We start from the raw sequence: 25,094 nt of genomic DNA, 5'->3' as shown, positions 1-25,094 counted from the left end.
TTTATTAGATGTATCCCCAAACTTCTTTTTTTGAAAGTGTTAATGAAAAATGAGTGTTTGGTTTTATTCTTTCCAATAGCCACAGAATGCATGTAGCCAGCCTATTTCATTGCTATTTTATATATATATATGAGGAGTATGAACTAAAATTATATATATATATATATATATATATATATATATATATATATATATATATATATATATATATATTACAAAAAAAATTATATATATTATATATATATATATATATATATATATATATATATATATATATATATATATATATATATATATATAATTTTAGTTCATTGAGTATGATTAACCTTACAGTTGCATGTGTTTTACTCATCTGTGAATATTCTAGCTGGTCCTCGTCATTCTGCTCCTAAAGGGTTAACTGCTGCGGTAAACCGCTGCGCGCTCCCGTGAGAGCGTCCCATTGGCTGCGCGGCAGAAGCGCGCGCCGTTAATCAGCTGCAAGAGCGGCTCAGTTCATCTTCTCGCACGCGCCATAGGGATGGCATTGCCACACACAGCAGGGCAACACAACACAACACATCAGGAGCATGCACACAGCAAACATCCCATCAGCTTCAGACATTGATCCTGGCAGCAGCACTGACAGCACCTGACCTCTGCAGCATCAGCACCAGAAGAAGCTGGTCGTTCCTTCTCTCAGAAACTGAAAGCAGTAGCACATCATCATCACAACAGTAGGAGGCGAGCAGATCACATCATGCACTGGACTTTCCTCGCGTACACACTTAGATCTATTTCCTAAACCACACTGGGAATGGACAGCTGTCTCTGAACTTAAATCAGCAGAGGTTTTTCAGGACTGATAAAAAGTTTTGCGCTCGTTTATTTATTCGCACACATTCCTTTACACTAGAAGGAAAGGGTTGCATGTGCGTTTTCTTTTCTACTGTGACTGTTTAAAGACTGCAGCAGTAAATTAAAAACTAAAATGCATATTATTTACGCGTTGTAAACTTAAAACAACATTAAGATACTTTGATATAAGATTTTAGGAATTAGTGCGTCACTTTTTTTCGGTAAGTTTCCTAAACTGATAGTTAGCTACTAGTCAAACTTGTCTCACAAGCAAGCAGTCGCATAGACAGTCAGCGCATTGATATATTGGAGGATATGGTTAAATAACAAGCTTTCGAGGAAGTTTACCTTTATAAACATAAATTCGGATTCGTCGGAAAAGCTTGGAGCTTTAGAAACTTTTCCGCGTAAAAGCGCACAGGACGCGCAAAGAGGCGGCATTCTGCGAGCACCATCATCACCAACTCAATAAGCGCAGCAGTTCTCTCCTCTGAAAGCAGAAAACAAGACGTAGAATGGCCGATGAGCTTGTTTCCATCACTAATGGGATTGTGCTGCTGTGATTTGTCGGACCGGAGGGAAGGTTGAGCCACACACGCTCGGTTCGTGCAGCATCGCGGTGCGCGCTCGGGGATGATCAGGATCTTCCCGGATTTCAGTGTTCAGGTGACGGCGGCGGCGGCTGCAGGTGCGGGAGCCGGTGGAGGGATGCCGGCTGCGTCCAGAGTCCCGGGAGCTACCAACGGGAACCCGCAAAACGTCCAAGGTTTGACGTCCTACCAACAAAGGTACGCTGACTAAACGCAAACCGTTTTTTTTTCTCTCGTTTAGGTGACATTCATACTATTCATATCATATTTGTTGCGTCCATTCACATTAGTAGTCCTATCATACACTTTATCTCAAGTCTTGATGATTTATTACCCTGATTTATGGCCTGATTTATGGCCGTACAGTCCGTGTAGATTGACAGGTAGTCAGAAGTGTGCATGGTCAGTTTGGATTGATTTATGACTATAAGGCCTGTCAGTCAAAGCGGTTGCCTTGCCACTGGGTCCTGTGGCCCTTGATTGACATGGCAGAGGTGTGTAAATCAAAAGATCAAAGAGATCTCAGATTTGACTTGTGTTGTGTTTATTACTGAATATATGATTGTTGTATCTTTAACCAGAGCAGTGGGGGGTTTCTTATGATGGTTGTATCTTTAACCAGAGCAGTGGGGGGGTTTCTGTGAAGTCCTGTTGTTCACACCTAAAGACAGTGGGGAGGTGTCTGGGTTTTTCCTGGGGGGAAAAAAATGGCGGTGCAAAAGTGAGGGTTTTGACGTCTTGGCAAGATCAATGTTTGTTTGCTCTATATGGTGTTGATACCTAGGCACCGACAGGCCACATGCCCCCCCGTCTACAAACACATTTGAAAAGGAGGACGATGTCTGGTGTCTTTCCAGGTGAGAATTTCAAAGAGTGAGAGAGACAATTATCTAAATCATCAACTAACCAAGCCGCTGAAGAGATAAATAATTGAATGTTATCTGGAATTAATAAAATCAAACAGGCATTCCTTAATGTTAAGAAAATACTATCCATAATATGTGGTGTTTAAAAGGAGTTGAAATCTCACGTTAATTTTAAAACCGACTTTAAACACACACACACACACACACACACACAAATTGGTTTTCCATGTTCTATGGGACATCCCGTAGACGTAATGCTTTTTTAGACTGTACAAATTGTATTTTGCATCACCATACACCAACCTTACACTTAAACCTACCCCTTACAGAAAATTTCGTTAATTTTAAGATTTTCATTCTGTATGATTTATAAACTTGTTTCCTCACAGGGACAAAAACAATCCCCAAGGATTTTGGATATTGCCATCATTGTTCCCCATAACATGGGGGTATACCTGAACCACACAAACACACACACACACACACACACACACACACACAGTAAAACTGAGTAAACTAAATTTTATTTATGAGCAAATTCGTATTTGTTGTTTTTACTTTGTGTTATGTAAGAAATGTTTTAATTTAATAATCTAACCTGTAGTATGTGTACTGTAAATGAACAAATATACATTTAGCTTAAACTCAGTAAAATAATTACACCTACCATTTTAAAAATGTTTAAAAGATTACACATTGTGTGTCACTAAAGCAAGGCACACTGTCTATTGTCTTAAAAAATGTTTAAATTACCTGATGAACAGCATTGTTTCTTTAGATCATTTATGCACACAAGTGCTTTTTTCGCAAGAGTAGAAAACTCTTTGGATGTGTTTGGCAAAAACATCATTTCTACATCTTAAATGTATGACTGAACTTTTCTCATTCGACAGAAATACTATTTTCTAATTATTTACCCGGCCTATAACACTTGGTGTAAATGTTCTTACCTAGAACAGAAAACATAGACTTTGACTATTTGACTATTTTGTAGGCATCATGTAATGTTAAATGGTTTACAAAAAAAAATTTAGCACCAGCAGCTGTGATTTTCAAAATGAAAGAAATGTACAAGCTAAGGATGTTTCAACTATTATCATCATTTCCTTTTGACTCTGATAAACTGGTAATGAATTTTCTATGCAAGTGACACAATATACAGTTCTCATACTATTTGTGTAGATAGCTGTACTAAAACATTTATGACTATTTTTGCATGCCAGCAGATTATGTCGAGGGTGTTTCACATCTAAGAATCACAATGTTTTGTAAATGACATTTTTCTTACACCTCAAGATTTAGCCACATCAAGATTTTGGACGGCCGTTCACAATTTGTTTGTTGGACTGTACGTTTTTAGGTGATCTTTGTGTGGTGTCATCATAATAGGAATAAATTAAAATTAAGAAATTAAGTTACAGTTTTTCTCTTCGAGATATTTCTTTTAGTGCAACTGTGTCTGTCCAAAAAGTGTGATCACATGAAGCATCGACACAAAAATGAAATCTGGCTGTTTTACACTTAAAACTATTACAACCTAAACAAATGAAACGGTTCCACTGAAAGCTGCACACTCATTTAAGTTTGAGCATGTTAAAGTTTCCACACTCCTGTGTAGATAAATTTTATCCATAACCTTTTGCGTATTCACGTGACCAAATCACTAAGAAAGAGAGTATAGCAAGAAAATGTTTACAATGCATATAAAATTCAGAATACAATTGTTAAAAAAATGTATGTTGATTTGTAAATGGTATTTTTTTATTAATCTACTAGATTAAGTCATCTTGTTCAGATAGCAGATGAATCCATTCACATTTTGTTTGTTTGGCCGTTTTTGTTTGAAGACTGCTGTAAGTTCATGCTAACTCTCGCGTGGGAAAGAGAGCAGGGTGAGCACATCCTATTCATTTAAGAAAAAGTATTAAATATTTGACCAAACGTTTTTATTATTTTGACAAAACACAACAACATTAAAGAATGTTATCAGTTCCTATGGCCATCTTCTTTGACTCAAATGAAGCAACATCTCTGGTGTACGTAAGCATCTACAATGTGTGTATGTGCTAAAAATCTGTTTCTCCACTTCAGACAGATTTGTTAGATGGGCTTTTGTTGTAATACAGACACATTTGAGAACTACGATGTTCTCACTTTTGTAATGGTTATAGAAAAATTCAAACATAACTTTTGCATACGGATTATCTGTGAGCAAAACTGACTAAAAAAAATCACTGAATTATGAAATGCAAAAGCGTGTACGGCATTTGGCAAAACAGGATTTTAGCTGTAATGAGCACATAAGACAAAAATTGTCAATGTGTGACTTGTAAATATATATTATTTTATTTTATTTATTTATTTATTTTTACCAGAGATAGTCGACTGATCTGTTTACATGTTGTTTTGCAGTTTTCTGATGAAGAGTTTTCTCTGACTGTGGTCAAACATACAGTGCCTGTTCATAGGAATTTTTACAGCATAACTACAGCATAAAAATATCGCCCCTACATCTAGAGCTCTTGTTCATATAGCTGATGATGATGTTCACATTTTTATTTGTCGTACTCGTTAGTTTCAACATTTCTACTGGACATTAAAGAGTAGGCCTTTATGTCAGAAGCATTAGCATCTACTGTGTGCTAAGATTTTTCTGTTTTCTCCACTTTTGGTGGATTTGCTAGAGGGACTATGTGACCTTGTTGTAATGTGATTACGTTTAAGATCCATAAGATTGCACTAAACGCCCTTGAATAGGTTATAGACATACTCTTCTATACAGGAAATATGTTTCCACAACAGAAATATGTATCAGAATAACAAATACCTAATAGTGAAATCCTCTCTTCTAAATTATTGTGAAAACTTTTAATGTCGATCCGGCCCACCAGCCGTGTATCTTTTTCATTGTTTTTTAGATAAAGACTATTCCTCGAGTTTGGTCAAACAGGCAAAAACATGAACAAAATAGAGTACAAGATGATTAAATGATTGTCAAGAGACTGTTTAAACTGAGACTGTGATGCACTTTAGAGCTTTTTCTGGTCTACCAGTGTCACAAAGACACATAATAGCCACTACCTCAACTTGAAAATGAGTCCTGCCATTTTCTGTTCTGACTGTTACACTTAATACAAACCCGTCTATTACACTTAAAGTTAGACATTAAAAGTCAAGGATGCCACAGGAACTATTTCCTTTCTCTGTTTCTCTAAACATCACACTGGTAAATAAACCAGAGATCACATGTAGAAAGAATTAATTGAAAGGGGCATGTTTTAGTCCATTTTAGATGGTCTGCACCAACACATGTTTTAGATGTTTTAGGCATTCATCAGACTAACAGGTTTGATTCGGGAAACACACACGACTGGAACTGTGTGTGTTGTCATGACTGTCTTTATAATTGATCTACTTTTACTTTTAAAACAACACAGTGAGAAATTATGGTCTCCGACAGCATGGGCCCCTGAAATGTTGTATTATTTCTTTGTTTTCACAAAATATCTAAACATTTATCTATCTTAAAATATTAGTTATTACGTGTTTACAAAGTTGTCGTGTCCGACGTTTACATTTTTAAGAACATCTGATATAGTTTATCATCTTTTAAATTTTATAACATATGTTTCACCAAACCTTGACGCCTGAAAAACGGGTTTAGCATCAGTCCATATTTCAGTTGTTAGCCAGAAAATGCAAGTGAGCCGATATTTCATTACCGAGATAATCTACATGATGTGAAACTAGCTCACAGTTACATTAGAGTTTTGGGTTCTAGTTTATGTTGAATAGTGTTCGTTACTGCTCCAAATGTTTAACACCACATTACTCCATTGTGAAGATATGTACTGTACAAAAAGTTTTTCACTGTAGTAGTCCAACTCTGAAACCAGACCAAACAAAAATGAGCTTGAGCCTTAGTTGTGGCAGAATTATGTTTTTTATGATTTCTTTTTATCTTTCCATGATTTGTGCGTGTTGTTCTGAACCACGGTTTCATTTTTAACATCACAATTCATATTGTATTGTCCTGTATGATTGTAAAAAGTTTTTTGTGTGAGTGTCTGTTTTTTGTTTTTTCTTTTGCAAACAGAACTGCTGTAAAGTTGGCGAGCTCTTTGTGTTCTCTGCTTTACTGTGTTTATATACGTCAAAATTCTTTAAATTTGCTCGATTAAATAAAGTATTTAACACAGTTTTGGGTAATGTGAGTGTGTGTGAATATAGAGGATCTACAAATATGTTTTCTTGAAATAGCCATGTAACACTCTGAATCGAGACTGCTTCTTTTAAATATAACATTAACACATTTTTCATGAGCTCAGGCCCATTGTTTTATAAACCACGAAATATTAAAATGTGATTCAACATTTTATTTCAACAATACATTTTTGAATATACATTCATACACTGAAGTAGTGAAGAAAATGGTCAAATTGGCATTATTAACAAACAGTAATAATGACATTACAGGTGGTCTAGCCAGAAAAGAAAATCTCTACAGGCCAGCATGTTTTGTTCTAGTATGTAGTTGACGTAAGTTTGAACAATCTCACATGTCATGGAACCATAATTTTTTGAAACCAACAATGTACATAAATCTGTTACACATGTATTAATACACATTAATAATAATTATAGTTCTCGGCCGATTTGTACATTATTAAATTATATTAGTGGTCATCACAAACTTAAGGTGTAAACAAAAGTACCTTGCAACAGTGTGCTTTAGATTTACTAGAAAGATCATTTGAATGCTTTGGTCGCAAAGAAAACATACATTGTTTTAAGAGAAAATAATCTCACTGAATGTGCTAAAGCATCCAATGTTTTATGACTACTGAAGGTGTCACATCCTTGTTTGTTTCACACCTGTGGGCTCGTACCTACTTTCCAAGTGTGATACTTAAAAAAGCTTTAGGGGTATATAGTTAACCACAGAAGACTTTCTGCATGCTCCTGTTACAATGACTGCCGCAGCTCCAAACAGTCCTGAAACATCTAGAAGAATTATGTGTGACACACCGCCAAGAAGTTCTGCTGAAATGAGAGAGGAGCTGACTTTTGCACCAAGGAAAAATCAAGGGAAGAGCATAAGAAAGGTTCTCATTGAAGATGAAGATTTTGTGAAACAAGATTTCACTGTGTCTTATGATCGTGTGGGGAGATTTGTGTTTGACAAAGAGTTGCAGATTGTGAAGCTCTACGTTTTGGAATCTCATGCAGATAAATAAACGTCGGGAGGACTTTGAAACAAACTTTGATTTTGATGAGTCTGATCGTGACTGGCCTCTTCCTGAGGTCAACTCTTACGAATGCTGCAAAAAGAGACTATATTTTGAGCAATGTGACATACCCATGTTGAACACAATTTTTTCAATGATAGATAAGCTGTTTCAGTCAATTTAAATTTATTTTAAACCCAATGATCAGTCGGATAATAGTGTATTCGGTATAACAAACCTGAACAATGATGTTGTAATGTTTCTTTTTCTGTGTTTACTCACCCTTCTATGTGTTCCTTGTTCTATGTTTAATAAATGGCTGTCAGATTAAGTTTTCCCAATACACAATACATTACCGTTACTTGAAACAAGTGTCTTAACAAAAATCCTAATAAACCTCGTAATCTTTAATCCAAATATCTTCCAGTGAAAATGACAGAATTCTCTTTGGTGACATAAGCTAGGCTTCACCGGTCAAAACACATCCCTAATTAGGCCCCTTCACCCTCCTCCACTTTTAGAGTGCAACACCCCCATCTCAACAACCAACCAGGCAACATTTGAAACGTAGAAACAAGACCAACCCATTTTTGTTTAAATGTACAGAAGATTCACCACTACTTCCTCGTGACTGTGGCTAGTCTTCTTCCCCTGTGAGCGGCTGACCTCATAAACTCTGCAGTTATCGCAGGTTTTCCTAGATCTGCGAACAAGGGGTTTTACAGCACGGTCAACGGAGCTACTGCAACATCTTGTTGATCAAAACATTATCTACATGGGCTGACAGAATCAGCTTCAACAATCAAATTTGTCTGAAACTGATGCAGTCTCTAATTTTTCAAATAATAAGGCTTCGACGGATCTGAACCATAAACCAGAAATTGAAACTGAAATTGCACAAGGCCTGGATCGTCGTGGATTAATACAGCCAGTCCAGATTCTGGGAAATGGTGACAACATTCTATATTGATTAGGGTACAAAGTTTATCTCTTGAATTAAATTCTGAAAAGGATGTCTGACGCTGCACAAAAGCAGATGGATTGCAACTGGAGTTCTGGTGCCACTACGGATGATCAGCTGAAGTGTGACTGCACCCCGGGGGAAGCGTGTCATGTAACAGACTACATAGACACTATGTTTAAACAGCGTTACCGAGAACAAATGATCAAACTGATGCATGCGGTCATAGAGAATCCAAATCATGATTGTACCGGGGATACCAAGTGTGTAAAAAATCTTAAGAATGAAATGAATGTTGTAAGAAGCCTGAAAAATAACCCATGGCCTGATTTGACTAGTATGTTTATTACCAGTAAAGAATCAGTCTGTGTAACGACTAGAAAAATTCTGGATGTGATGTCTGAATGTGACGATGAGATGGACATTAACGAGGTTCTCTGTCTGTGTACATGTGTAACAGATTTATGTACATTGTTGGTTTCAAAAAATTATGGTTCCATGACATGTGAGATTGTTCAAACTTACGTCAACTACATACTAGAACAAAACATGCTGGCCTGTAGAGATTTTCTTTTCTGGCTAGACCACCTGTAATGTCATTATTACTGTTTGTTAATAATGCCAATTTGACCATTTTCTTCACTACTTCAGTGTATGAATGTATATTCAAAAATGTATTGTTGAAATAAAATGTTGAATCACATTTTAATATTTCGTGGTTTATAAAACAATGGGCCTGAGCTCATGAAAAATGTGTTAATGTTATATTTAAAAGAAGCAGTCTCGATTCAGAGTGTTACATGGCTATTTCAAGAAAACATATTTGTAGATCCTCTATATTCACACACACTCACATTACCCAAAACTGTGTTAAATACTTTATTTAATCGAGCAAATTTAAAGAATTTTGACGTATATAAACACAGTAAAGCAGAGAACACAAAGAGCTCGCCAACTTTACAGCAGTTCTGTTTGCAAAAGAAAAAACAAAAAACAGACACTCACACAAAAAACTTTTTACAATCATACAGGACAATACAATATGAATTGTGATGTTAAAAATGAAACCGTGGTTCAGAACAACACGCACAAATCATGGAAAGATAAAAAGAAATCATAAAAAACATAATTCTGCCACAACTAAGGCTCAAGCTCATTTTTGTTTGGTCTGGTTTCAGAGTTGGACTACTACAGTGAAAAACTTTTTGTACAGTACATATCTTCACAATGGAGTAATGTGGTGTTAAACATTTGGAGCAGTAACGAACACTATTCAACATAAACTAGAACCCAAAACTCTAATGTAACTGTGAGCTAGTTTCACATCATGTAGATTATCTCGGTAATGAAATATCGGCTCACTTGCATTTTCTGGCTAACAACTGAAATATGGACTGATGCTAAACCCGTTTTTCAGGCGTCAAGGTTTGGTGAAACATATGTTATAAAATTTAAAAGATGATAAACTATATCAGATGTTCTTAAAAATGTAAACGTCGGACACGACAACTTTGTAAACACGTAATAACTAATATTTTAAGATAGATAAATGTTTAGATATTTTGTGAAAACAAAGAAATAATACAACATTTCAGGGGCCCATGCTGTCGGAGACCATAATTTCTCACTGTGTTGTTTTAAAAGTAAAAGTAGATCAATTATAAAGACAGTCATGACAACACACACAGTTCCAGTCGTGTGTGTTTCCCGAATCAAACCTGTTAGTCTGATGAATGCCTAAAACATCTAAAACATGTGTTGGTGCAGACCATCTAAAATGGACTAAAACATGCCCCTTTCAATTAATTCTTTCTACATGTGATCTCTGGTTTATTTACCAGTGTGATGTTTAGAGAAACAGAGAAAGGAAATAGTTCCTGTGGCATCCTTGACTTTTAATGTCTAACTTTAAGTGTAATAGACGGGTTTGTATTAAGTGTAACAGTCAGAACAGAAAATGGCAGGACTCATTTTCAAGTTGAGGTAGTGGCTATTATGTGTCTTTGTGACACTGGTAGACCAGAAAAAGCTCTAAAGTGCATCACAGTCTCAGTTTAAACAGTCTCTTGACAATCATTTAATCATCTTGTACTCTATTTTGTTCATGTTTTTGCCTGTTTGACCAAACTCGAGGAATAGTCTTTATCTAAAAAACAATGAAAAAGATACACGGCTGGTGGGCCGGATCGACATTAAAAGTTTTCACAATAATTTAGAAGAGAGGATTTCACTATTAGGTATTTGTTATTCTGATACATATTTCTGTTGTGGAAACATATTTCCTGTATAGAAGAGTATGTCTATAACCTATTCAAGGGCGTTTAGTGCAATCTTATGGATCTTAAACGTAATCACATTACAACAAGGTCACATAGTCCCTCTAGCAAATCCACCAAAAGTGGAGAAAACAGAAAAATCTTAGCACACAGTAGATGCTAATGCTTCTGACATAAAGGCCTACTCTTTAATGTCCAGTAGAAATGTTGAAACTAACGAGTACGACAAATAAAAATGTGAACATCATCATCAGCTATATGAACAAGAGCTCTAGATGTAGGGGCGATATTTTTATGCTGTAGTTATGCTGTAAAAATTCCTATGAACAGGCACTGTATGTTTGACCACAGTCAGAGAAAACTCTTCATCAGAAAACTGCAAAACAACATGTAAACAGATCAGTCGACTATCTCTGGTAAAAATAAATAAATAAATAAAATAAAATAATATATATTTACAAGTCACACATTGACAATTTTTGTCTTATGTGCTCATTACAGCTAAAATCCTGTTTTGCCAAATGCCGTACACGCTTTTGCATTTCATAATTCAGTGATTTTTTTTAGTCAGTTTTGCTCACAGATAATCCGTATGCAAAAGTTATGTTTGAATTTTTCTATAACCATTACAAAAGTGAGAACATCGTAGTTCTCAAATGTGTCTGTATTACAACAAAAGCCCATCTAACAAATCTGTCTGAAGTGGAGAAACAGATTTTTAGCACATACACACATTGTAGATGCTTACGTACACCAGAGATGTTGCTTCATTTGAGTCAAAGAAGATGGCCATAGGAACTGATAACATTCTTTAATGTTGTTGTGTTTTGTCAAAATAATAAAAACGTTTGGTCAAATATTTAATACTTTTTCTTAAATGAATAGGATGTGCTCACCCTGCTCTCTTTCCCACGCGAGAGTTAGCATGAACTTACAGCAGTCTTCAAACAAAAACGGCCAAACAAACAAAATGTGAATGGATTCATCTGCTATCTGAACAAGATGACTTAATCTAGTAGATTAATAAAAAAATACCATTTACAAATCAACATACATTTTTTTAACAATTGTATTCTGAATTTTATATGCATTGTAAACATTTTCTTGCTATACTCTCTTTCTTAGTGATTTGGTCACGTGAATACGCAAAAGGTTATGGATAAAATTTATCTACACAGGAGTGTGGAAACTTTAACATGCTCAAACTTAAATGAGTGTGCAGCTTTCAGTGGAACCGTTTCATTTGTTTAGGTTGTAATAGTTTTAAGTGTAAAACAGCCAGATTTCATTTTTGTGTCGATGCTTCATGTGATCACACTTTTTGGACAGACACAGTTGCACTAAAAGAAATATCTCGAAGAGAAAAACTGTAACTTAATTTCTTAATTTTAATTTATTCCTATTATGATGACACCACACAAAGATCACCTAAAAACGTACAGTCCAACAAACAAATTGTGAACGGCCGTCCAAAATCTTGATGTGGCTAAATCTTGAGGTGTAAGAAAAATGTCATTTACAAAACATTGTGATTCTTAGATGTGAAACACCCTCGACATAATCTGCTGGCATGCAAAAATAGTCATAAATGTTTTAGTACAGCTATCTACACAAATAGTATGAGAACTGTATATTGTGTCACTTGCATAGAAAATTCATTACCAGTTTATCAGAGTCAAAAGGAAATGATGATAATAGTTGAAACATCCTTAGCTTGTACATTTCTTTCATTTTGAAAATCACAGCTGCTGGTGCTAAATTTTTTTTTGTAAACCATTTAACATTACATGATGCCTACAAAATAGTCAAATAGTCAAAGTCTATGTTTTCTGTTCTAGGTAAGAACATTTACACCAAGTGTTATAGGCCGGGTAAATAATTAGAAAATAGTATTTCTGTCGAATGAGAAAAGTTCAGTCATACATTTAAGATGTAGAAATGATGTTTTTGCCAAACACATCCAAAGAGTTTTCTACTCTTGCGAAAAAAGCACTTGTGTGCATAAATGATCTAAAGAAACAATGCTGTTCATCAGGTAATTTAAACATTTTTTAAGACAATAGACAGTGTGCCTTGCTTTAGTGACACACAATGTGTAATCTTTTAAACATTTTTAAAATGGTAGGTGTAATTATTTTACTGAGTTTAAGCTAAATGTATATTTGTTCATTTACAGTACACATACTACAGGTTAGATTATTAAATTAAAACATTTCTTACATAACACAAAGTAAAAACAACAAATACGAATTTGCTCATAAATAAAATTTAGTTTACTCAGTTTTACTGTGTGTGTGTGTGTGTGTGTGTGTGTGTGTGTGTGTTTGTGTGGTTCAGGTATACCCCCATGTTATGGGGAACAATGATGGCAATATCCAAAATCCTTGGGGATTGTTTTTGTCCCTGTGAGGAAACAAGTTTATAAATCATACAGAATGAAAATCTTAAAATTAACGAAATTTTCTGTAAGGGGTAGGTTTAAGTGTAAGGTTGGTGTATGGTGATGCAAAATACAATTTGTACAGTCTAAAAAAGCATTACGTCTACGGGATGTCCCATAGAACATGGAAAACCAATTTGTGTGTGTGTGTGTGTGTGTGTGTGTTTAAAGTCGGTTTTAAAATTAACGTGAGATTTCAACTCCTTTTAAACACCACATATTATGGATAGTATTTTCTTAACATTAAGGAATGCCTGTTTGATTTTATTAATTCCAGATAACATTCAATTATTTATCTCTTCAGCGGCTTGGTTAGTTGATGATTTAGATAATTGTCTCTCTCACTCTTTGAAATTCTCACCTGGAAAGACACCAGACATCGTCCTCCTTTTCAAATGTGTTTGTAGACGGGGGGGCATGTGGCCTGTCGGTGCCTAGGTATCAACACCATATAGAGCAAACAAACATTGATCTTGCCAAGACGTCAAAACCCTCACTTTTGCACCGCCATTTTTTTCCCCCCAGGAAAAACCCAGACACCTCCCCACTGTCTTTAGGTGTGAACAACAGGACTTCACAGAAACCCCCCCACTGCTCTGGTTAAAGATACAACCATCATAAGAAACCCCCCACTGCTCTGGTTAAAGATACAACAATCATATATTCAGTAATAAACACAACACAAGTCAAATCTGAGATCTCTTTGATCTTTTGATTTACACACCTCTGCCATGTCAATCAAGGGCCACAGGACCCAGTGGCAAGGCAACCGCTTTGACTGACAGGCCTTATAGTCATAAATCAATCCAAACTGACCATGCACACTTCTGACTACCTGTCAATCTACACGGACTGTACGGCCATAAATCAGGCCATAAATCAGGGTAATAAATCATCAAGACTTGAGATAAAGTGTATGATAGGACTACTCACATTCACCGTTAACAGGTTTAGCCTACATATAAAGCAATACTGGATTTCCCTGGAGGTTGCTTAAAGTGTAAACTTAGACTCCTAACGTCTCCGTTTCACTGAGATCCGGGGTTTTCTTCATTTATTAGACACAAAAGACCACAAGATATAAAGCAAGCCGTTTATTGAAGCTGTAAAGTTTTACTATGAGTCAAATTCCAGAACACACACACACAAACACACACACATGTAAAGATAAGTGATATTATGATTTATAGTCGATATAAATGTTTTGCATTTCATACAAATAAGCATTTCAAATATTCAAAGCAACTGTGATAATTACAAAACTGGCATTGTGAACTATTTCAGTGCACAGAAAACTCACTTCAGAAAAAAATTATCTTAATTTATTCATTTCAAATGACAACTGAATGCAAAAATGAATGAATAATTCTTACTTTCATCCTAGAAAATAGTTTTTAATACATTAAACAAGATATTTAAAAAATATATATAGTTGCAAAACGTCAATCTCCTAAGCCAAGAAAGCACCACTTAATCACATTGTGTGATTTAGATTCATACAAATAGACATTAAGTCTTTGTAAAGTCTGTAAAATTGCTAAACAGATTTATTTTTTATTTTATTTTATTTTTCACATAAATTCACACATTCATTTTCATCATCTACTAAAGCTAAGCGTAGACTGGCGTTAATGGATGTGAATGTTCTGATCTTAGTATATCAGCAGAATCAAGTGCACACATGCTTACATATACTGTCACGTTCAATTAAACAGTCTGTTTAGAGCACAACACAATGAACAGGACATTAAAAAGGGGTGACTGTCACCCCATGACCTTGACAGGTCACAGGTTCTAGTGCACATCAGAAACAGGCCTTTATTCACGTCAAGACGGATTCATTTAGACAAATATAAATAATATATTGAATGTGCATTAGTGCAAAAAAAAAAAAAAAAAAAAAAGAATAAAAATAAAATGAAAAATTCCATATTTGCACCGTGCACGTTTTTCTAATGCACTTATCTTTGAATCTAACAGATGAATACTGCATAAGAGGTATCGCTTTTATATATTTAATGCAAAAAAAAGAGATACTTTTAAAATAATTTAGTCTCAGATTAAAAAACATCAACTTGGCATGTTGATTGATTTTGACAGCTGTCAATCATATAATTTGACACTTTACAGAAAATACGAAAGCACAAATTAGCATTCAAACGTTAAAAGGTGTCATGAAGCGATTTCTCCAAGCCTTTCGTTGATGCATCACAAACAACCTGTATATTCCCCCAAAAACTCAAACTATTTCCAACTACAACTGAGTGGCGTTGTTGCGCCGGCAGGAGAGGAAGATGAGAGGGAGAGAGAGGCAGGAAAAAAGCTGAAAAATGCGGACAAACATACAGGGAAGAAGCGGCTGTGTTCGAGGGGCACATCGTGATGTAAAAGCCCCTCTCGTGCACTGATTCCTGCCTTCGTTTCCCCCGCGAGGACAGCCGCCGGATCGCACGAGCGTCACCGGGTTTCCTCTCACTTTATTGGCATGCCTTTGGATCTCAGCGTCGGCTGGTCTCGCTCCCGTCTGATCGCGTCTTAACGCACGGAGACACGGGGACGAGCGCTCGGGTATCACCGATGGCGTTGCTTCGATGCTCCCGGTTCCGCTGTCAGCTGCTCGCCGCGTGAAATCCGGAGGAAAAAAAGTGTAATTAATAATTGCAGGAAGATGGCGCCCACCAAGCCCAGCATTCAGCAAGACCCTTCCAGAAGAGAACGGTAAACGCTCGGTTTGTTGTGTGTCTGTGGAAACGCGTGCGCTGACGGGCATTTTGGACTGATGTGAAACTTTGCCCTTTCCGCAGGAGTGTGTGTGAGGGGCTGGGTAACAGGTATACCAAATACACGCTGACAGAAAGCGTGAGTGTGTGGGTTTGCTGTGCGTGTGTGTCTGAGAGAGAGAAAGTGTGTGTGTGTGTGTTTTGGTGGACAGAACAGAGGACATGACCGTTGAATGTGTTCGGCGTATATCGCACTGCTGGCAGGTTTCGCGGGAAATTTGTGAACATTCGAACGCGACCATGTTGCAGCTTTGTATCCGCTCGGCGTTTGTTTTCGCGGCATTAGGCCAATCTGAGTTAAACACACTGTTTACTGCTGTGAAATAATGTGCACCAAGCTGCTGTTTGACGAAGTTTCAACTTAGGTTGATGTGGGTTTGAGTCCTCTGTTGGATCAGAAACTCTTGATGGGTTTGTGATTTGAGGACTAAATAAATCTGCACTCTGAAATGACAGTAGACTAGTTCTATACAGTAGTCAGGTGTATGTTAAAGGATGTCGCTGAGTAGCTGAAATGCTTTTCACTTGGTGGTAACACACAGGCTACATTACAGGTGCAAGATTACAGTCACTAGAACTTATATTTGTTGTTATTTTATAAAGTATGGTGCATGCTAAGATATAGATTTTTTTTCTTTTTCTTTTTTCTGCTGCTTATTGAGTATATTTCCTGGTGTCTTTTACACTTAAGGACAGGTGTTGTACTGAATTAATTTGTAAGATCGATAGATCTAAAATTGTGATACACAACTATTTTCATATGTGCATAAAGCAGATGTTTGACAAATGCTTGATGATGAAGAACACATGACACTAAATTCATCCAGTTATGAAATTGCTGTCATCATTTATCGATCAGAATTTGTGATCGGAATCTGTTGTGTACATGAATCATGTTTAAATGCTGGTACTATATTACAATCTTGTGTGAATAGTATTTGTTCATCACGCTATTTACACTTAGTGGTACACCAAATCTTGCAATTATGAAATTATTTGATGTCTAGATCTGAAGTTGTGATAAGACTATTTTAATGTGCGAATAAAGCATCATCAAGTGGCTGTTTAAGGACTAGTAAATATTAGAAAATGTAGATGGATTTCACGTGCATATTTCTTTCATCTAAGGATTCGTTTTTGTGATCTGAAGTGTTTATATGACTGTTGTGTTGCTGTTTTGTCTTCAGATGACAGATGTTGCGCTGAATTAATCTGCAGTTATGAACTTACTAATGATCTGAAATTACAACAAGGCTGAATCTTATTTACACTAGTCAGGTATGTGTCATCAAAACATTTTATTACAAATGCATCAGTTTTTTGTGTTTAGATGACAAGTGGCTGTCAGTTACGTTTTAGAATATCACTGGTCCTTCTTACATAAACTCAAATGAACAATAGCTATTGTAGGTATTTTTTCTCTTTAGCTTTCAGGAGTATTAAATAAGGCAGCACTGATTCACACCGCACTGCGTGCGCCATACAGCTTGTTGGACTAATGTTAAATTGTATGCAATAATTCACCTGCAGTGTGTGTACAAAATATCAGCTGTAGAGCCAGTGACATTTTACAATGTAAACACAGCCGGATTCATATACTGTAGCAACTCCACAAGATTGTGTGCCTGACCCGACTGTGAATGGTTATCATTAGCAAGCTTGACAAAACTCTCATCGAGCTCGATTATTTTATAATTCCCACTCGGAACACACAGATTACACTAATGCACCTACGTCTAAATAGGCCACCACATTAGAATTATATTCCACCCCCTGCCAGTCATAACAGCAGGAGATGTTTATGCCAAGTCAGTCTGCAGTAATCTTTCTGGCGGGAGCATATTTGTGTGCCATTCCGAGCATATCGCAGAGATAGGAATCTTGAAGATGGAATTAATTTTGAGGGGGGGGGACTTCATAGCCAGTGCATGAGTGCTTCTTTTATCACCTGTATCCGACCGGCATTCTGAAGGGCTAAATTGCACTCTGTGATTCGTTACGTGGCTCCACTTGAGAGCTGAACCGAATAACACTGGGGCTGAAATTCTCAAGGAAGGTTTGGGAGTTTATTTTTTAATGCAGTGCTGGTTACTAGCGCTGTAGCGAGTTTTGGGAAGGGAGGGATTGTGCTCTTGGGCGAAGCAATTCTGAAGGAGTTGGACGCGAATTCACAGAGAGAGAGAGAGAGATTGGTTGGCGTGAATTTATACACAACACTAAACACAAAGTTGGCTTTGTGTTGAAGAAAGCAATGCCTCCCTCCCTCACTGTGAGCAAACAAAAGTGCTAAATTGTTCCATTTCCTCTCCTACGGTGCAGCAGTGGATCCATAGATTGAGAGCGGTGCTGTGGCATTGTGAAATGCTTGGGGTTTATTTGGTGTTGCATTATAAAGTATCGTCTCTAAAATAGCTTGTGTATCAACAGGTCCATTAACAAGACGCCATATGTGATGCATATCGCTTCTGTTTCAGGTTAAAAATGTAAATGAATGTATAAGGGAAAGTGTATATCTTTTAGTTTTTTCACCGTCGATTGTTTTAAATGGGCCTGCAGTGTGGCAGATTTATTTTGTGTAGGTTCTAAATTAATATGGGCTCATAAAAGCTGCATGCACAATGATTATAATAAAATGAACTAACAATTGGACTATAGCATGTCACGCTGCAGCTTCTTTCATGTCAGCTATACATGTAAATGATGAAAATTGGCCTGTTTGTTATTATAATCGCATTCCGACATGTTGCTGCTCATTGTAATAATCCTTTGATGTGAAATTATGAATATCAGCATCTCGCTAAATGCTCAGGAGCCTCAGTGTGCTGGGTTTGTGATCATTTTTTTATTCCCAAGTCACAGAGTATTAGATATGCATATGTTTATGGTGGAAACAAAGCAGCAATGTTCTCCAAATGCTGGGGAGGCAGACAGCCCAAGCTGAGCTATACCATCACACAAAGGACGCACCAGTTCCACCCGTTAATTCGCCAGCTACAAACGCGGCATGGAATGGAAGCAAATAAGCAATTCTGATGTGTATTTATCACAATTAAGAGGGATTTCCAGCCCCCATCTGTGGCTGGTGCTCTGCGTGTTGTGCGGTGATTACTGCGGCTCTCGCCAGCCACCACTCGTCTCTGTTATTGTGAAGGTCAGAGCAGAGAGGCAGACATAAAGAAGATGCATCCTGCAAAGGTAATCGTGCAGTCTCTCGATGCATTACTGCGCAGCTCATCGAGTCAGATGTATACATCTCTACATCTGAGCTGAGGTGTTTGATTGTTCTTTTAGTTGAGGTTTTTATGGACATATCAGGAAATCAGTTGAAGGTAGATCAGTGCAATGGCACACTGAATGACCTTTTACATTTTTGCCTTTGTGTGTATAGATACTGAAGTTTTTTTTGGTTATCATGTGACTTTTTTTTTTTTTTTAATTCTTTTTATTTATTTACTTATTTTTTTGTTAATTTCCACAATTTTTGTCCAAGAAAATATTTATTCAATACTGTATGTTGATCTTTTGTGGCAATGTGCCCCAGTAGTGGTGTGTATTATTGCACTTTATGGGGTATGTTGTCACAGTTTAACCTGCCATTAAATGACCAAATACAGGCTTTTCATCATGATTCAAACAGTAAATACTTAAATAACAAAATCATTCATGCAAAATGTAATGTAATCAAAGATGTCCAACTTCACACTGAGAAGTGCTGAACAGTTTTCATTATTTAGTGTGTTATCTGAATGTACGTCACTGTGGTTTTGTTTATTTAAATAACTGATGCCGGTGGCCATTGAATTCAATAGTATGGAAAAAAAATACTATGGGAGTCGATGGCTACAAGCAGCTGGTTGGTTACCAACATTCTTCAAAACATCTTTTAAACCGTTTGAAACCAGCATACATAATCACTGTACCTGGACATTTGATTGTGTCAACTAGGCCTGGTTTCCCCGTACTTACAGTATAGCTGACGTCTCTATACGGAAGGCCTTTAAATTCAAAGGACTTAAGTCAGTACATACGTGCCTTTTTATGCCAGAGAGAAGAGATCAGAGATGATCGTGCTCTAGGCGGCTAAAGTGTTGCTTCTGAATGTCACAGGTTTTGTTATGGTTTGCGGCTGCGGTAAAACCCGAGCTCCCCTTCTACGCGTTTAATGTCCACAGTGGTTTTAAGACCTTCATTTAGTATCTGGCTCTAAAGACAGATGTTCTGCCCGCTGACTCCCATCTGCTTCTTTGGTTTGGCTGTGCTGCGATCATCTACTGCTGGCAGCAAGCGTTGCCCTTTACTCGCCCCCTCTAGTGTTCCAGCAGCACTTCTGAGCCCGAACAAACTCCACAGCGCTTCCAGAATACATGTGTAATCCTTCTCTATATGCATTGGTATGGAAAATGGATTTAAATGCATTGCATACTTGGATTTGGGTTTGGATTTGCACATATTGCGCACATTGAACAATGCCTTTATCGTTTTGATTTGAAGATATTGAAAGCTTGAGTTAGATTTGGATGTGAGATGGTTTTTCCATAGCTATGAAAATATAGAACAGAAGCATAATAGCACTCAAATACTGTTAGGCTACTTTTGTTTTTCCTGAACTCAACTGCTTGATTGTTTATATCATGGCAAAATACAAACTGTTTTGCCATTTTCACCCACCAATATATTCACATAGTACTAAATGTGCATAGATACAGTATAACTGCTTGATTCAGTACTGTCACAAATTGTAAATTGTTATTGGCCAGTGATTATATTAATCTTATATATTTCAACTCTTATTCAGTATACACATGTAAAATGTATAGTGTTTGATGTAAAGTATAAATGTAAAAGCTTTATGATTTACATCATCACAAACCTGCATTCTTGGATTTAGTACATTCAATTTTATTTGCATACATAAATTATGCATGTAATAAAAAAGCAATATAAATCTGAGTGTGTGTGTGTTGTGTGTGTACATGGTCACCGTGATTTTGCCAAGTAAGACATGTTCCTGGATCAACATTACTGTCCAAGAATTTAGACTTAACCCAATCCCTAAACCTAACTCTACCCATAACTCCTCTTATAATTAGTGTGAAATGATAGCTAAGCAACAAAGGTGTAGAAGCCCCTAACCCTGAATTCTGTAAGCCTAAAATAGATATTTCCTTGAAAAGTTATATCTCAGTTCTGATTGGTTCATTGGAATGTTGATCTAGGGTCATGTTGTACTTGGTGAATGTATGTATAATGTATGTATATATATATATATATATATATATATATATATATATATATATATATATATATATGTATGTGTGTGTGTGTGTGTGTTTAAAACATTTGGGTTCCTGTGAGAAAATAATGTAAAATGAATTCCAGAATATTCCAGATGAATATTCTGAAATACGTCTCATTACAGAAGTAAAATATGTTTTAAATGTCTTTAATATCATTTTAAATAGTAGTTCCTATTATCAAGCATCGATTTGATCATCCACATCTGCATGGACCTTGTAGGAGATTCAGAGTTTCGGCTGCAAAATTACAATTGATTATTCCTGTTTGGCAGAAGAGCTGCTAGAAGACACCGCTCACATGACTCGACACATGCCGCCCTCGCACCTCACTGTAATACCCACTGCACACCCTGATAAATAAATTTAGTGGCGCGTATGCTCGCTAGCCCACCTGTCACTTTAATAAGTGAATGTCATAGCTGTGATTTGGCTGTAAATGGAGGTAAGCCCCCATCACCTCGTCTCACAAAGGAGTTACAGCACGCCGAGGTATTTTCTCTATAGCATTCCTTACGCATGTCGTCACCTAAAGAAGCCCCCTTTGCGGGGATTTACTGACTGCTTTTGTGCCGGCGTTTTCCCAGGCTTATCACCGGGTACACTCATCTAAAGCAGCACCGCAGGACGCTGTGTCAGCCACTTCTGTGTCTCCTGCCACTTCCTGTGCTTTGACGTACCAATGGCAAACTTTCTGAATTGATAATATATCTGTCCGTGTGTGGCGTGTAATGGAGTAACAGTAGGTCTTTCTTCAGGGAAAGGCTAAAATTAGCTCACAGTCCTGACAAATGAAGGCCTTTCCAGCAGCAGACTGTGGGAAAAGGTCAAATTGCTTATTGATGCTGTACAGCACAATAGCCATCAGCTAAAGTAAACACACGCTAGCTTTCAGAGCTTTTGCAAGAGGAAAGAGCATTTTATTAAGGGACATATGACATTTGTGCTATATTTACTAGTATATCAAATGGATAGTTCAGAGTCTAATTAAATCCAATAAATGCACATTTTTGATTGTACACATTATTGACAATTGTTAATAGCCTATAGTTAGAATAATGTGGACAATTAACAGTTTACAATTCTCTAAATTTATCCATCCTATCTGTCTGTCTTTCATTTGTTTGTTTGTTCGTTCATTCATCATCATACATCATTCTATCTATTCAGTCATTATATCTATCTATCTATCTATCTATCTATCTATCTATCTATCTATCTATCTATCTATCTATCTATCTATCTATCTATCTATCTATCTATCTATCTATCTATCTATCTATCTATCTATCTATCTATCTATCTATCTATCTATCTATCTATCTATCAGGGCTGCATGATTATGACAAAAAATATATTGGTCGATAAGTCCCTTGAAATTGTAATTGCAATTTTGCATTACAATTAACTTTGAATGATATTTATACCATTGTTTAATGCAACTGCAAGCCGTATTTTTAGATGAAAATGAACCAACTGAAAAAATGTTTAGTGCTTTTCTATAGTACTATGCCTCAAATGTTAACTATTAATGTACATCGGATTGGTTTCTTCTTTAAATTTATAAAAAAAGTTAAAATATAAAATGGTATTATAATGTTATAACTAAAATTAAAATAATTGGAAACACCCTTAAAATAACATCTTAAGCATGCAGAATAACGTAAGGGGACTTTGAACGATTAATTGCTGCTTTGAACGATTACGCAATTCTGGCATCCATAATTGTAATCGTGATTAGAAATTGTATTAATTGTGCAGCTCTACTATCTATCTATCGTTCTATCATTCTATCTAGGCCTATCGTTCCATCCATCGTTCTATCATTCTATCAATCACTATTTCGTTATATCTATTCCTTCATTATATCGATCTCTCTATTCTATTGTACTGTTGTATTGTTGTTCTATCTATCTATTCTGTCTATATGCCATTAGTTTACAATGAAATCAGTTCCCATCCATCCGTCCGTCCATCTGTCCGTTTAGAATTACCATGAACAATCAATTCACATGAGAAAACCCAGAGTATTTTCCGTCAGTCTTATTAAAGCAACTGTATACCACAAACAAGCATTTTCATTCCTTTTATTTTTAAGCATTTTCATGATTTACAAACTAAGCTCAGGGGTACACATTTGAAAGACTGGTTTTGGCAAGAGTGATAGAATTTCAATTTTGCTCAAGAACAAGCAAGCCATGTGCACGACATAAACGTGCATGCCGACATCTCGAGAGCTCTCCTTCGCCTTTCAGACGGTGCTCAAAAAGCAGAAACGTATAGCACAGCTTTCGACGGAACAGAAAACAACTTTCCAGAAAGCGTACTTGAAGTAGTTGAGGTTTTGTGAGGTCACATCCATTTTTTTCCCTTCTCTCTCGCCTATGTCATTTCATGGCTGCACGGCTCTCTTCTTTTTAATTCTTTTCATCTCATTGTAGCCCCCTGTGTTTGAAAGTCTAGGTCAATAAGGATGGGCACATTGTGAATTTCATGATCTGTGTAGTGGAACAAATTGAAAGCAAAGCCTATATCAATCACACTGAAGGCAGGGTTAATTGTTCCTGCTTCACAAGAACTGTGGACAGATAAAGGCATAATGAAACACTTATGCCTCTGATGTGGGCACTCCTCAGGATGAAATGATAGAAAACAAAACAAATGTTTACTCCTATAGTAATTACTTAAGTGCAAAAGTCAAAGAATGAGAGAAACACTTTGATTTGTGTGTCCTTGAAATAGCCTGATTTATTCCACCTGCATTCTGTGCCCTTCAACTTTCGTTATGTTATGATTTTTCCTGCATGGCATTGTGGGTATTCTCTTGTTCTTACAGGAGATACGTGCTGCATTTTGATCTTGGTTTGCTTGGATCATGGATTGCTTTTTTGGTATTGTTTATTTGCATGTTAATTTTATAAACCAAGAATGAAATTGTAAAATGGTCAAAGTTGTTAGAAAACAAATCACAACGCGTACATGCATATTTATGCATAATATGTATTGCTTTCATATTTTAAGGAAAGAAAATAATTAATAATCTTTCATAGTGTTTAATCAGAATGTAAATAAAGAATTGAAGCAGGATTACGAAATTTGTTTCAAGTTGACCTTTAACTGATAATTATTGTTATTTTTATGTTATAATATTATAGATATCTGTACTGTCATTTTTGTTTTTTGATTATGGCCTAACTTTATTTTTAATTTTTCTTAAAAATGTAATTAATATCTATAAATCTAGTAATAAGTAGTGTGGCTGCCACAATTTTTTGCATCAGATGGATTAATACTTTTTAGTTTATTTTTCTTTAAGAAATGTTCTTTGATGCGTGTCCTTGAAAGGGCCTGAATTATTCCACCTGCATTCTGTGCCCTTCATTTATTGTTGTCATGATTTTCCTGCATGGCATTGTGGGTAATCTCTAGCTTTTACCAGAGAATCTGGATTTGAGCACAAAAACTAGACAGAATAGCAGACACATGCTGCATTGTGATGCAGACTTAAGTAGAAGATCTTAGCTTGCTTGGATCATGGATTGCTTTCTTGGAATTGTTTACTTTCATATTTATTGCATAAACCCAGAATGAAATGGTAAACTGCAGAAATTTGTAATAAAACAAATCGCAAATACGTTCGCACTCGGGTAGGGTCGTGCATACATACATACTCAGACACACGTGTATTTATATTATATATACGTTCTCAGTATTTAGTTAATTGAACTCTAAAGTCCATGACAGCTATCACAACACAGTGGATAATTCTGAAAATTAATGAGAATGATAATTCTTCAAAGACTGTTCCAGACTTTGCCCAAA

The 25,094-nt window shown here is 36.3% G+C and overlaps 1 protein-coding gene across 4 annotated transcripts in view; it reads left to right on the top strand.

The window, feature by feature from the left end:
- The first annotated feature begins 500 nt into the window (after positions 1 to 500).
- The window catches only part of npas3 (neuronal PAS domain protein 3), a 290,739-nt gene continuing 266,145 nt past the window's right edge, over positions 501 to 25,094 (top strand). For 2 of the 4 annotated variants that reach the window (XM_026286527.1, XM_026286526.1), the window contains exon 1: positions 501 to 1,625. In XM_026286527.1, the coding sequence (XP_026142312.1) occupies positions 1,471 to 1,625 (155 nt within the window). In that variant the 5' untranslated portion in view covers positions 501 to 1,470. Of the gene's footprint in view, positions 1,626 to 15,094; positions 15,917 to 25,094 lie in introns of those variants that run through there. The other 2 variants (XM_026286529.1, XM_026286528.1) reach the window with 1 other exon arrangement.

This window comes from Carassius auratus, chromosome 17, assembly GCF_003368295.1.
Source record: "Carassius auratus strain Wakin chromosome 17, ASM336829v1, whole genome shotgun sequence".
Lineage (NCBI taxonomy): Eukaryota > Metazoa > Chordata > Actinopteri > Cypriniformes > Cyprinidae > Carassius > Carassius auratus.
The sequence above is the reverse complement of the archived record's forward strand: the minus strand, read 5'-3'. Positions and strand labels throughout refer to the sequence as shown.